The 14032-nt window shown below is 43.0% G+C and overlaps 1 protein-coding gene across 1 annotated transcript; it reads left to right on the top strand.

Moving 5' to 3' along the window:
• On the top strand, positions 419-6415 carry LOC134481331 (paired immunoglobulin-like type 2 receptor beta). The gene is made up of 4 exons (XM_063271927.1): positions 419-497; positions 637-1020; positions 3322-3511; positions 5532-6415. Exons 1-4 carry the CDS (start codon positions 449-451, stop codon positions 5542-5544), a joined length of 636 nt encoding a protein of 211 aa, XP_063127997.1. The 5' UTR covers positions 419-448; the 3' UTR covers positions 5545-6415.

Here is a 14032-nt window from a genome sequence, read left to right as displayed (position 1 = left end):
TGTTAAGAAGGGAGGGGAAGGGAAGGAATAGAGGAAATATAGAGGAAAGGGGCAGAGAGTTTACAAGCCACTTAGGAAATGGAATAGTGTAGATAAGATAGATGGTCAAGGTGGAAGAGAGGAGAACCAGCTATGCCAAGGGCTAGGACATGTCTCCCCACCAAAAGTGGGGGCTGGGTCCAAGGACACTGCCATGGTGTCAGTAACCACAAGGGTGGATCTTTTGCAACATCGGAAAAGCAGAAGCCAGATCAGTAAAGGAAGTTGCTGGCCACAAGGAGGTAGAGATGGTCCTGCTCAACTCAGTCTTCCACTTGAGAATGTCTGAGCGTGTGTTTTTATTTACCCTGATTCTCTCTGGACCGCTGACTGCCCCAGTGCCCCTAGACAGTGCAAGCTCGACTTCCTGACAGCCCTGCTGGTCTCACTACCTGAACAGAATCTGGCTATGGCTCGGATCCTCCTTCTTTTCCTGTCGGCAGCATGTCTGCACACTGGTGAGTGGTGGGGACTTCATTAGCAGGGACTGAACAAGAGGAGGGAACAGAGTGGCTGGGAAAAGTGGGTGTCTTGTGGGTGCTCAGGGTTGTCCTTTCAATCCATGCAGTGGCTTCAGACTCTCCCTGTCCTTCCCAGGGAACTCGTCAGGATACAGAAGAGTAAATGACTTTGGTGTCAACCAACCAGCTGTCCTCTCTGGAGTCCAGAGCGGCTCCATTGAGATCCCCTTCTCCTTCTATTTCCCCTGGGAGTTGGCCAATGATCGGTCAATGAGCATAGCCTGGATATGGAAGTACTTCCATGGGGAAGTCATCTACAACTCCACCCAGCCTTTCCTTCATGAGCATTTTAAGGGTCGGCTCATCATGAACTGGACACAGGGTCAGACATCTGGTGTCCTCAGAATCCTGAACTTAAAGGAGAATGACCAGGCCAGATACTTCAGCCGAGTTTTTCTGCGAACAACTGAAGGCATGAAGTCGTGGCAGTCAATCCCTGGCACCCAACTCATCATTCATGGTGAGTCACCATGACTCAGGCTTTGACACCTGTGGCTTCCTTGTTTCCTAGATATCACATCAGGTCCACAAGTCTGAGCTTCCTTTCATATTGCTTTCGCTCGGCACTGCCCAAACATCTGCCACCAGCATCTTTCCTTGCAGTTGGGGGAAGTCTTTGCTGCCCCTATGTCTGTCATCCTCTGCTCAGACAGAATCAGAGTGGACTCTAGGTTTCAGTACACCATAGTTCACATCCTTATTGTCCCAAAACTAACTACAGTCCTGCCCTCTTTCGCCCGTGACCTCAAGGTGAATATAAATCTCCAGGATGGAGCCAACTCTCATGTTTCTGTGGCAGGGCTCTAGTTGGTACCTCTGTGCAGCTTCTTCACATAGCTCCAATGTCAGCACAGAACATAGAGAGGGGCCATTGGATGTTCTGGTGTTCTCAGGTCTAACTGTAACTGGCACATGTCACCATAGTCCCTCATTTCACCTCACAGTTCCCCAGGACACACCTATCTTCTCTCCCCAGTCTCTTCAGTCATTAGAACATGATTAAGAAAGTGTTTCCATTTCCATGATGTGGCTGCTCTGTCTTCTGATCCCTCCAGCCCCTCTGATGCAGAAGGAACTGGAGTCCCCTGGATTGGGAGCCCTGAGCCCATTGTAGTGACTTGTGGTCCTGCATAGGGACCAACAGAATCAGGGTCCTGTGTGTTGCTGCATTGTTTCCTTCAACCTTTCTCTGTTACTCCCCACAACCCCACTTTTTTAAAATGTGAGTACTTCTTTATTTCCTGTTTTCTTTCTATCTTGTTTATTTATTTTATATCAGTTTCTTAGCTTGTAGCCCTGGCTTTTCAAAAGCGCAGTATATAGACCCATCTGGTCTTGAATTCACACCAATCTGCCTTGCCTTTGCCTCCTGATGGTGTGCAGTACAGCATGTGCCACCACATCCAGAGGTGCCTCTTGACTGTCCTAAGTCAAACTCTGAGAGGATGTGCACAGAGCAGTTATCTGTGCAGGATACAGCTACCATGGTGACCTGTGGTAAGATTTGATAGGCACTGCCTGGCCTTAGAGAGAAAGGAGCCATTTTATGTTTGTGTCTAGTTCAGTCATTCTCTAATTTCCTAAAGCTGCAAATCTTTTATAACGTTCTTCATATTCTGGGACCCACATGCCTAAAGGTATATCATTGCTACTTCATAACTTTAATTTCCCTATTTTTATGAATCACAATGAAACATCTGAAATGTGTGATACCTGATATGTAATCTATGTTGGGATAATGATGTACATGTCAAGAACCCCTGGGATAGAATTGGCAAATAGGTAAATATTGGGAAAAATTTTCTGAGTTATGTGTGTAAAGCAAAGGAATGTATTCTGCCCTGGACAGAGCTGCACACATAAAGCTAAATTTGTGTTTTTTCTTTTACACATTTTGGTATATTCAGTGTGTATGAACATGTGGGTCTGTAAAGGCAGATCTGTGTGTGTGTGTGTGTGTGTGTGTGTGTGTGTGTGTGTGTGTGAGTTTGTGTGTGTGTATGTGTACATATGTTTATGTCTGTAGTGGTTAGAGAAGATCTTAAGGTCTCATCCACCATATTTTGGGGGACAAGCTCTCTCACTGGCTTTAAGTTTTTCATGGAGGCTAGGTTGGCAGGCCAGTGAGCCACAGGGACAAGTCTGTCTCCACCTCCTCAGCTCTATGATTACAGCTCCCTTGGCTATGTTTGACAGGGAACTAGACACATAGACCAGGTTACCTATCCACTCACAGGGCTCTGCATGCCTCTGTCTCTTGGGGTAGGAGCAAGGTCATGCACACTTCACCAGGTTCTTGATATTGATACTGGGGACCAAACTCAGGTTCTTGTGTCCAAGCAGCAAACTCACTATGAACGAACCATATCTGTATGTTACATACATTTAAGTAAAAAAAAAATCGCTGTCTTTTTCTAACTTAGTTATCTGTGAGCCAATGAAAATTTGTGAACACACAGCAAGGACAGTTGGGGACTGTGCATCTGACCTTACTCTTCTGGAGCCTCAGCCTTAAGCATGTGTTCCCTTCCTTGTGTGAACTTCTTTTTTCTTTTTCTTTTTTTTTTCAGAGCTGGGGACCAAACCCAGGGCCTTGCGCTTGCTAGGCAAGTGCTCTACCACTGAGCTAAATCCCCAACCCCTTGTGTGAACTTCTAACAGCTGTTCTGCATCCCACATCCAACCGAGGAGACAAAGTGTGACATTCACCCATTCCTCACCTCATTCAGGGAAGATTTTCTCACTTCTCATCTCTCCACAGCTCTCAATACTACCATGGGGAGCCCCTCTATCATCCCCTCTGCAGTCCCCACAGCTGGCCTGGAGGACAAAAGGGGCCAGAGGAATCCTTCACTGCTGAACCTGGGAGTCATGGTTGGGATGGTCTTGGCCAAAGTTGTGGTCATCATCCCCCTGTATGGATGGATGATCTTCCTGTGGTGGAAGCAAAGGTAAGTGGTCCAGGAGAGGACTCACCCAAGCTTCCCCACCGGGAGTGTTCTCAGCTGTGGGAGATGGAGAAGGGTAGGGAATAGTAAAGAGAACAGAAGGAGGGAAATTTGCCTGATCTCCCCAAGAACTGCATGGAGCCTGCTGTCCTTCCTGACCATCTGGAAATCAGAGGAGCAAATGCAGATGAACACAGTGCCTGCTCCTAAGGAATTCAAGTAGCCATGCAGGAACCTCAGGGGCTGACTGTTCATCTGGAAGAACTGTGTCTGCTATAGAACAAATGAGGGTAGACCAGCTTTTGCAGACAACATGTTACAGAAAGTGATATGTATAAGTAGAGACACCTACCTGAGTTGGACATGTGTAACTGAAATGGAAATTAATGGACACAGAAAGAGAAAGAAATGTGTATGGAGAACTTAACACTACAACAAGCAAGAGTTGGACACTAGAAATCTCACCCTCCTCAGCAAAATCATGAAACACCCATTGGAGTGTCTCAGTTGAAGGGATTTTTCCACAAACAGTCACACAAGCATCACCCCAGGAGCCATATAAAGAGTTGTCAGTCTGGGCTCCAACCTCATAGGTAGCAATGAATAGCCTAGTAAGAGCACCAGTGGAAGAGGAAGCCTTTGGTCCTGCCAAGACTGAACACCTAGTGATCGTGATTGTTGGGGAGAGAGCGGTAATGGGCGGAGGATGGGGAGGGGAACACACATATAGAAGCAGAGGGGGAGAGGTTAGGGGGATGTTGGCCCAGACACCGGGAAGAGGAAGAACAATCAAAATGTAAATAAGAAATACTCAAGTTAATAAAAAAAAGTTGTGAGATGCTAGGACAGCCTGATATGCTAGGATCCCTGTGGCTCCCTGTGCTGCTCACCTTATGTACTGGGTGTGACCAATGACTGACTTGTCTCACAATCCAGAGAGGACAGCTCCTAAAGGAAAATGCCCAAGGTTGTCCTCCAGCAGCACATGAGTATTCACATTTGCAAATATTCAATATGGTTATGCTCTGTTCAAAGTAAATTTTGCAAAAGACTAGAGAAGTACCCTAAATTCAAGCATATTGGCAGAATGGAAAAATTTATACATTATGTCCCTGCAAAACACACACAGACATAAGCAACACACAAACACACACACACACACACACACACACACACACACACACACTTGAAAATACAATGTTCTTTTGCAAAATCCCATTACATTTTTGTATAAATAACTTGTCTTCAAATATTCATGGGTACTCTAAGAAATAAAAATGGGGACAGAGAGGGGGACAAAATAATTCCAGCCCTTGGGAAATCCAGAGAGGAGAATCAGGGGTTCAAGTCTATCTACAGCTTCATAGGAAGCTGTAGGCTACTGGGCTCCAAATATCTTGCACACCCAACTCAAGACCTACATGTGAACTGAGGTCAGAGTTGTTTTAAAGCCATTGGGACTACAGGATAAGGATGGAGATGCCTAGTTTTTGGAGTGTAAAGAAGTTTACAAATGAACATTTAAATGTGTGTCACACTCTTTGAGACAGGCTCTGCCCTCTGTCACTGTAAGTAGAAGAACTGAGAGGTGGAAGAGCAGCAGCCTGAATGACCGCAGAAATCTGACTGGGATGAAATCCCTGAGTCTCAAACTGCTGGTTGCAGCAGCCTACACTGAGAGGGACAGCTAGAAAGCAAGATTTCAGGGAGGCAAGAGGGAGGCACAGTGAGTGCAGAGCAGAAAAGGCAGAGATGTGTCAAGAAAGTAGAGTAGGGAAAAGGACAGAAAGGGAGACAGGATATGGCTGAGTTCACTAGTAGTCATCTGACATTTTGTGTTGTACAGAAAGTAGCCTAACTCCTGGCCTCAGGTCCTGCTGATTCTCAGACCTGTGCCTGCCTTGATGCAAGAGACATGTGTGATGGCCTGGTCCCCTCCTGTTGTCTGCACACAGAGAACAGCAGAGAGGCAGGAATGAGAACCAGTGTGGCTGACACACTGACACAGTTTCTTCTCCTACAGGCCAGCAGAATAAAGACTAAACTCTAGTAAGGTGAGTGCCTGTCATCTCAAGGGACAGAAGAGGAGCTGATGGAAAGTTCACTATGAGAGGCATGGAAGGGAGCCAGAGCGATGATTCAGTCAGAAACACATGGCACAGAGGCAGGAGGACCTGAGTTTGATGGATCAGGAAATCACACCCAGGGATGTGGCAGGAATTTGCAATCCCAGCCCTGGTCAAGCAAGAGATGGGCAGAGACATATTGGCTGAACACCAAGTATAGGACACTTGGTGAGTTCCAGGCCTGTGAAAGATTGTGTCTTTAAAAAGTAGGGGTATTGCTCAAGGTGATAAATCATGGACATAACATTTTCTAAATTGATTTTACCTGAAATATTTTAAATTACACATTAAGGAAGAAAAATAATATATGCCAGTGAGAAAGCTCAGTGAGAAATGCCCTCTGCTGCCTAGCCCAGTGACCTGGGAATGATTTCTGCGGACCCAAATGGTACACAGAGAACACTGACTCTGGAAATCTGTCATCTGTCTCTCCTGATCGCCCACCAGATGCTGGTAACAAATAATTTTTTATTCCTCAACTAACAGGCTACTCTGTACTAGGATCTCTCACCAGGGAGGTGAATTTACATCAAAGTAGTTGTTGGTGATTACACACCCTGCATCCCACAGCCTTCTATGTCTTCTTGCTGGGAGTCAGTCATCATGGCTGCAGGATTCTCCTGTGAAAGTCATTCTTGGATAACCCCCACTTCTACCATGGGGACTCAGACACGCTCTCCTTGGAACCAAGGTCCTCCTGTGTATTTCTGGGCCTGAAAGCCTGACTGTGCTGTTGTCTCTCTGCTCATGGAGTTATTGACACTGTTAATAAATATCTTACTCCCAGCAATCTATCTCAGTGTCTCTCCTGAGCCTCTGTCTTTTCCCCTTCCTGACACTTCTTAGAGAGTGTAGACTGTGTCTAGGGTGTAGGTCACTGGGATAGATGTAAGGGCCATGGTCTTTATTGAAACCCACAGCCTGACAATCAGAGTTCTCCTCTTCTTTACTCTCTGGATGCTAACATCTCATCCAGAGCCCACCCGTCCTCCCCACATGCTTCACATCAAGTGTCAGAGCATGGCTTGCTTGGGTCCCATGTTGAGCTTTCTTTACTCACAAGCCAAACTGTATGCCCTCACTTTCTCATTTCCTGCCATGTTGACATTCTGCAGTCTCCATTGTCTCCTGAAATGGGAAATTTGTCCCCAAGACCAGTCTGTCCTAATATTTGATAGTCAGCAGGTTACCTTATAATATAAATTTGTGAGTACAGAGGAAACCATCCAGAGTGACCCAGAAGGAATGATACCATGCTTCTCAAGACAGAAGAATTTCATGGCCATGCTCTAAAGAGATCTACCAACCATAGTGAGCCATAAATGAAGAGGTATGGAAACAGCTCCAGTTCTCCAATCACAAGCCTCTAATGAACATCATCCATGGGCCTATTCTTGGTCATTGGGAAGCTGTTTGGTCATGATGAGGTCACCAAAGCTCATGTGGCTAAAGTGAAGTGCCCTGGAACAGCTGTGAGATGTCTACTGTGGTTGTGACTGCATCCTAGCCCCTGAGACTGAACTCTGCAGCTCTCATGGGCATGGTGATTTTGGGCATTCCTGGTGTGTTTACACAGATGGCTGCCAAGATGCTGGTCTGTCCAGTCCTCTCAAGGAGTCTCATGCACCTGTAAGAAGGGGCCTTAATCTATTTGTTCAAATGGTCATGTGACTTCTCAGGTCCTTTTCCTTTGCATAAGAGGGAAAATCCAGAGATAAGCCTACAGCAAAGACTTACAGAGCCAACATTCTCATCTCTACATATGTGCTTAAGTTCAGGTTGTATACACTTAGGCAGACTTCTGATCTTCTGTCTCTGATCTTCCAAAAGGGAACATTATGTTCCAACTAGAAAGTAGATATTGGCTTCTGCCCTGGTGACAAATGTTTGGCATTTATGTTCCCTAGACTGAACCAATTAGTAAGAAAAAGGACTAAAAGAATTTGGGGATCATAACATTCATTTCATCCCAACAATTGACAGTTAGTGATGGGAATATTATCAGTTGTAACACTGATTCTCAACCTGTGTGTCACCACCTCTTTGAAGCTAGGAGAACATTTTCATAGGAGTCACAATTCTGATATCCTGAATATCAGATGTTTATATTATGATCATAACTGTATTAAAATTACAGTCATTAAATACCAATGAAATAATTCTATAATTGGAGTCACTCCAAGATGAGGAAATATCAGTGCATTAGGAAGCTTGAGAACCACAGAATTAGAGGCTATTCTTGGTACTTCTTGAGTTTAGGCCAGCATGGGTCACATGAGACTCTGTCTTTAAATCAACAGCAAAGCTTAACAAAACTGAAATCAGTAAAGTGTGTCATGAAAAAAGGCCCTCACTTAGCTCCCTTTTCCCTGGAGATGGAGAACTTGAATATGATACTTAGCTTCTCTCTAGATTTATATAAAATATAACGTGACTAACAGTACTTCAGTTTTTTTTTTTTTATTAACTTGAGTATTTCTTATATACATTTCAAGTGTTATTCCCTTTCCCGGTTTCTGGACAAACATCACCCTCCCCCCTCCCCTTCCTTATGGGTGTTCCCCTCCCAAACCTCCCCCCATTGCCACCCTCCCCGCATAGTCTAGTTCACTGGGGGTTCAGTCTTAGCAGGACGCAGGGCTTCCCCTTCCACTGGTGCTCTTACTAGGATATTCATTGCTACCTATGGGGACAGAGTCCAGGGTCAGTCCATGTATAGTCTTTAGGTAGTGGCTTAGTCCCTGGAAGCTCTGGTTGCTTGACATTGTTGTACTTTTGGGGTCTCGAGCACCTTCAAGCTCTTCCAGTTCTTTCTCTGATTCCTTCAACGGGGGACCTATTCTCAGTTCAGTGGTTTGCTGCTGGCATTCGCCTCTGTATTTGCTGTATTCTGGCTGTGTCTCTCAGGAGCGATCTACATCCGGCTCCTGTCGGTCTGCACTTCTATGCTTCATCCATCTTGTCTAATTGGGTAGCTGTATATGTATGGGCCACCTGTGGGGCAGGCTCTGAATGGGTGTTCCTTCAGTCTCTGTTTTAATCTTTGCCTCTCCCTTCCCTGCCAAGGGTATTCTTTTTCCTCATTTAAAGAAGGAGTGAAGCATTCACATTTTGATCATCCGTCTTGAGTTTCCTTTGTTCTAGGGATCTAGGGTAATTCAAGCATTTGGGCTAATAGCCACTTATCAATGAGTGCATACCATGTATGTCTTTCTGTGAGTGGGTTAGCTCACTCAGGATGATATTTTCCAGTTCCAACCATTTGCCTACGAATTTCATAAACTCGTTGTTTTTGATAGCTGAGTAATATTCCATTGTGTAGATGTACCACATTTTCTGTATCCATTCCTCTGTTGAAGGGCATCTGGGTTCTTTCCAGTTTCTGGCTATTATAAATAAGGCTGCGATGAACATAGTGGAGCACGTGTCTATTTTATATGTTGAGGCATCTTTTGGGTATATGCCCAAGAGAGGTATGGCTGGATCCTCAGGCAGTTCAATGTCCAATTTTCTGAGGAACCTCCAGACTGATTTCCAGAATGGTTTTACCAGTCTGCAATCCCACCAACAATGGAGGAGTGTTCCTCTTTCTCCACATCCTCGCCAGCATCTGCTGTCACCTGAGTTTTTGATCTTAGCCATTCTCACTGGTGTGAGGTGAAATCTCAGGGTTGTTTTGATTTGCATTTCCCTTATGACTAAAGATGTTGAACATTTCTTTAGGTGTTTCTCAGCCATTCGGCATTCCTCAGCTGTGAATTCTTTGTTTAGCTCTGAACCCCATTTTTTAATAGGGTTATTTGTTTCCCTGCGGTCTAACTTATTGAGTTCTTTGTATATTTTGGATATAAGGCCTCTATCTGTTATAGGATTGGTAAAGATCTTTTCCCAATCTGTTGGTTGCCGTTTTGTCCTAACCACAGTGTCCTTTGCCTTACAGAAGCTTTGCAGTTTTATGAGATCCCATTTGTCGATTCTTGATCTTAGAGCATAAGCCATTGGTGTTTTGTTCAGGAAATTTTTTCCAGTGCCCATGTGTTCCAGATGCTTCCCTAGTTTTTCTTCTATTAGTTTGAGTGTGTCTGGTTTGATGTGGAGGTCCTTGATCCACTTGGACTTAAGCTTTGTACAGGGTGATAAGCATGGATCGATCTGCATTCTTCTACATGTTGCCCTCCAGTTGAACCAGCACCATTTGCTGAAAATGCTATCTTTTTTCCATTGGATGGTTTTGGCTCCTTTGTCAAAAATCAAGTGACCATAGGTGTGTGGGTTCATTTCTGGGTCTTCAATTCTATTCCATTGGTCTATCTGTCTGTCTCTGTACCAATACCATGCAGTTTTTATCACTATTGCTCTGTAATACTGCTTGAGTTCAGGGATAGTGATTCCCCCTGAAGTCCTCTTATTGTTGAGGATAGCTTTAGCTATCCTGGGTTTTTTGTTATTCCAGATGAATTTGCAAATTGTTCTGTCTAACTCTTTGAAGAATTGGATTGGTATTTTGATGGGGATTGCATTGAATCTGTAGATTGCTTTTGGTAAAATGGCCATTTTTACTATATTAATCCTGCCAATCCATGAGCATGGGAGATCTTTCCATCTTCTGAGGTCTTCTTCAATTTCTTTCCTCAGTGTCTTGAAGTTCTTATTGTACAGATCTTTTACTTGCTTGGTTAAAGTCACACCGAGGTACTTTATATTATTTGGGTCTATTATGAAGGGTGTCGTTTCCCTAATTTCTTTCTCGGCTTGTTTCTCTTTTGTATAGAGGAAGGCAACTGATTTATTTGAGTTAATTTTATACCCAGCCACTTTGCTGAAGTTGTTTATCAGCTTTAGTAGTTCTCTGGTGGAACTTTTGGGATCACTTAAATATACTATCATGTCGTCTGCAAATAGTGATATTTTGACCTCTTCTTTTCCGATCTGTATCCCCTTGATCTCCTTTTGTTGTCTGATTGCTCTGGCTAGAACTTCAAGAACTATATTGAATAAGTAGGGAGAGAGTGGGCAGCCTTGTCTAGTCCCTGATTTTAGTGGGATTGCTTCAAGTTTCTCTCCATTTAGTTTAATGTTAGCAACTGGTTTGCTGTATATGGCTTTTACTATGTTTAGGTATGGGCCTTGAATACCTATTCTTTCCAGGACTTTTATCATGAAGGGGTGTTGAATTTTGTCAAATGCTTTCTCAGCATCTAATGAAATGATCATGTGGTTCTGTTCTTTCAGTTCGTTTATATGATGGATCACGTTGATGGTTTTCCTTATATTAAACCATCCCTGCATGCCTGGGATGAAGCCTACTTGATCATGGTGGATGATTGTTTTGATGTGCTCTTGAATTCGGTTTGCCAGAATTTTATTGAGTATTTTTGCGTCGATATTCATAAGGGAAATTGGTCTGAAGTTCTCTTTCTTTGTTGTGTCTTTGTGTGGTTTAGGTATAAGAGTAATTGTGGCTTCATAGAAGGAATTCGGTAGGGCTCCATCTGTTTCAATTTTGTGGAATAGTTTGGATAATATTGGTATAAGGTCTTCTATGAAGGTTTGATAGAATTCTGCACTAAACCCGTCTGGACCTGGGCTCTTTTTGGTTGGGAGACCTTTAATGACTGCTTCTATTTCCTTAGGAGTTATGGGGTTGTTTAACTGGTTTATCTGTTCCTGATTTAACTTCGATACCTGGTATCTGTCTAGGAAATTGTCCATTTCCTGAAGATTTTCAAGTTTTGTTGAATATAGGTTTTTATAGTAAGATCTGATGATTTTTTGAATTTCCTCTGAATCTGTAGTTATGTCTCCCTTTTCATTTCTGATTTTGTTAATTTGGATGCACTCTCTGTGTCCTCTCGTTAGTCTGGCTAAGGGTTTATCTATCTTGTTGATTTTCTCAAAGAACCAACTTTTGGTTCTGTTGATTCTTTCTATGGTCCTTTTTGTTTCTACTTGGTTGATTTCAGCTCTGAGTTTGATTATTTCCTGCCTTCTACTCCTCCTGGGTGTATTTGCTTCTTTTTGTTCTAGAGCTTTTAGGTGTGCTGTCAAGCTGCTGACATATGCTCTTTCCTGTTTCTTTCTGCAGGCACTCAGCGCTATGAGTTTTCCTCTTAGAACAGCTTTCATTGTGTCCCATAAGTTTGGGTATGTTGTACCTTCATTTTCATTAAATTCTAAAAAGTTTTTAATTTCTTTCTTTATTTCTTCCTTGACCAGGTTATCATTGAGTAGAGCATTGTTCAATTTCCACGTATATGTGGGCATTCTTCCCTTATTGTTATTGAAGACCAGTTTTAGGCCGTGGTGGTCCGATAGCACGCATGGGATTATTTCTATCTTTCTGTACCTGTTGAGGCCCGTTTTTTGACCAATTATATGGTCAATTTTGGAGAAAGTACCATGAGGAGCTGAGAAGAAGGTATATCCTTTTGCTTTAGGATAGAATGTTCTATAAATATCCGTTAAGTCCATTTGGCTCATGACTTCTCTTAGTCTGTCTACATCTCTGTTTAATTTGTTTCCATGATCTGTCCATTGATGAGAGTGGGGTGTTGAAATCTCCCACTATTATTGTGTGAGGTGCAATGTGTGTTTTGAGCTTTAGTAAGGTTTCTTTTACATATGTAGGTGCCCTTGTATTTGGGGCATAGATATTTAGGATTGAGACTTCATCTTGGTGGATTTTTCCTTTGATGAATATGAAGTGTCCTTCCTTATCTTTTTTGATGACTTTTAGTTGAAAATTGATTTTATTTGATATTAGAATGGCTACTCCAGCTTTCTTCTTCTGACCATTTGCTTGGAAAATTGTTTTCCAGCCTTTCACTCTGAGGTAATGTCTGTCTTTGTCTCTGAGGTGTGTTTCCTGTAGGCAGCAGAATGCAGGGTCCTCGTTGCGTATCCAGTTTGTTAATCTATGTCTTTTTATTGGGGAGTTGAGGCCATTGATATTGAGAGATATTAAGGAATAGTGATTATTGCTTCCCGTTATATTCATATTTGGAAGTGAGGTTATGATTGTGTGCTTTCATTCTCTTTGTTTTGTTGCCAAGATGATTAGTTTCTTGCTTCTAGGGTATAGCTTGCCTCCTTATGTTGGGCTTTACCCTTTATTATCCTTTGTAGTGCTGGATTTGTAGAAAGATATTGTGTAAATTTGGTTTTGTCATGGAATATCTTGGTTTCTCCATCTATGTTAATTGAGAGTTTTGCAGGATACAGTAACCTGGGCTGGCATTTGTGTTCTCTTAGGGTCTGTATGACATCTTTCCAGGATCTTCTGGCCTTCATAGTTTCTGGCGAAAAGTCTGGTGTGATTCTGATAGGTCTCCCTTTATATGTTATTTGACCTTTTTCCCTTACTGCTTTTAATATTCTTTCTTTATTTTGTGCGTTTGGTGTTTTGACAATTATGTGACGGGAGGTGTTTCTTTTCTGGTCCAATCTATTTGGAGTTCTGTAGGCTTCTTGTTTGCCTATGGGTATCTCTTTTTTTAGGTTAGGGAAGTTTTCTTCTATGATTTTGTTGAAGATATTTACTGGTCCTTTGAGCTGGGAGTCTTCACTCTCTTCTATACCTATTATCCTCAGGTTTGATGTTCTCATTGAGTCCTGGATTTCCTGTATGTTTTGGACCAGTAGCTTTTTCCGCTTTACATTATCTTTGACAGTTGAGTCAATGATTTCTATGGAATCTTCTGCTCCCGAGATTCTCTCTTCCATCTCTTGAATTCTGTTGGTGAAGCTTGTATCTACAGCTCCTTGTCTTTTCTTTTGATTTTCTATGTCCAGGGTTGTTTCCATGTGTTCTTTCTTGATTGCTTCTATTTCCATTTTTAATTCCTTCAACTGTTTGATTGTGTTTTCCTGGAATTCTTTCAGGGATTTTTGCGATTCCTCTCTGTAGGCTTCTACTTGTTCTCTAAGGGAGTTCTTTATGTCTTTCTTGAAGTCCTCCAGCATCATGATCAAATATGATTTTGAAACTAGGTCTTGCTTTTCTGGTGTGTTTGGATATTCCGTGTTTGCTTTGGTGGGAGAATTGGGCTTCGATGATGCCATGTAGTCTTGGTTTCTGTTGCTTGGGTTCCTGTGCTTGCCTCTCGCCATCAGATTATCTCTAGTGTTACTTTGTTCTGCTATTTCTGACCGTGGCTAGACTGTCCTATAACCTGTGTGTCAGGAGTGCTGTAGACCTGTTTTCCTGTTTTCTTTCAGCCAGTTATGGGGACAGAGTGTTCTGCTTTCAGGCGTGTAGTTTTTCCTCTCTACAGGTCTTCAGCTGTTCCTGTGGGCCTGTGTCTTGAGTTCACCAGGCAGGTTTCTTGCAGGGGAAAAATTGGTCCTACCTGTGGTTCCAAGGCTCAAGTTTGCTCGTGGGGTACTGCGTAAGTCCTCT

This window comes from Rattus norvegicus, chromosome 12, assembly GCF_036323735.1.
Source record: "Rattus norvegicus strain BN/NHsdMcwi chromosome 12, GRCr8, whole genome shotgun sequence".
Lineage (NCBI taxonomy): Eukaryota > Metazoa > Chordata > Mammalia > Rodentia > Muridae > Rattus > Rattus norvegicus.
The sequence above is the reverse complement of the archived record's forward strand: the minus strand, read 5'-3'. Positions and strand labels throughout refer to the sequence as shown.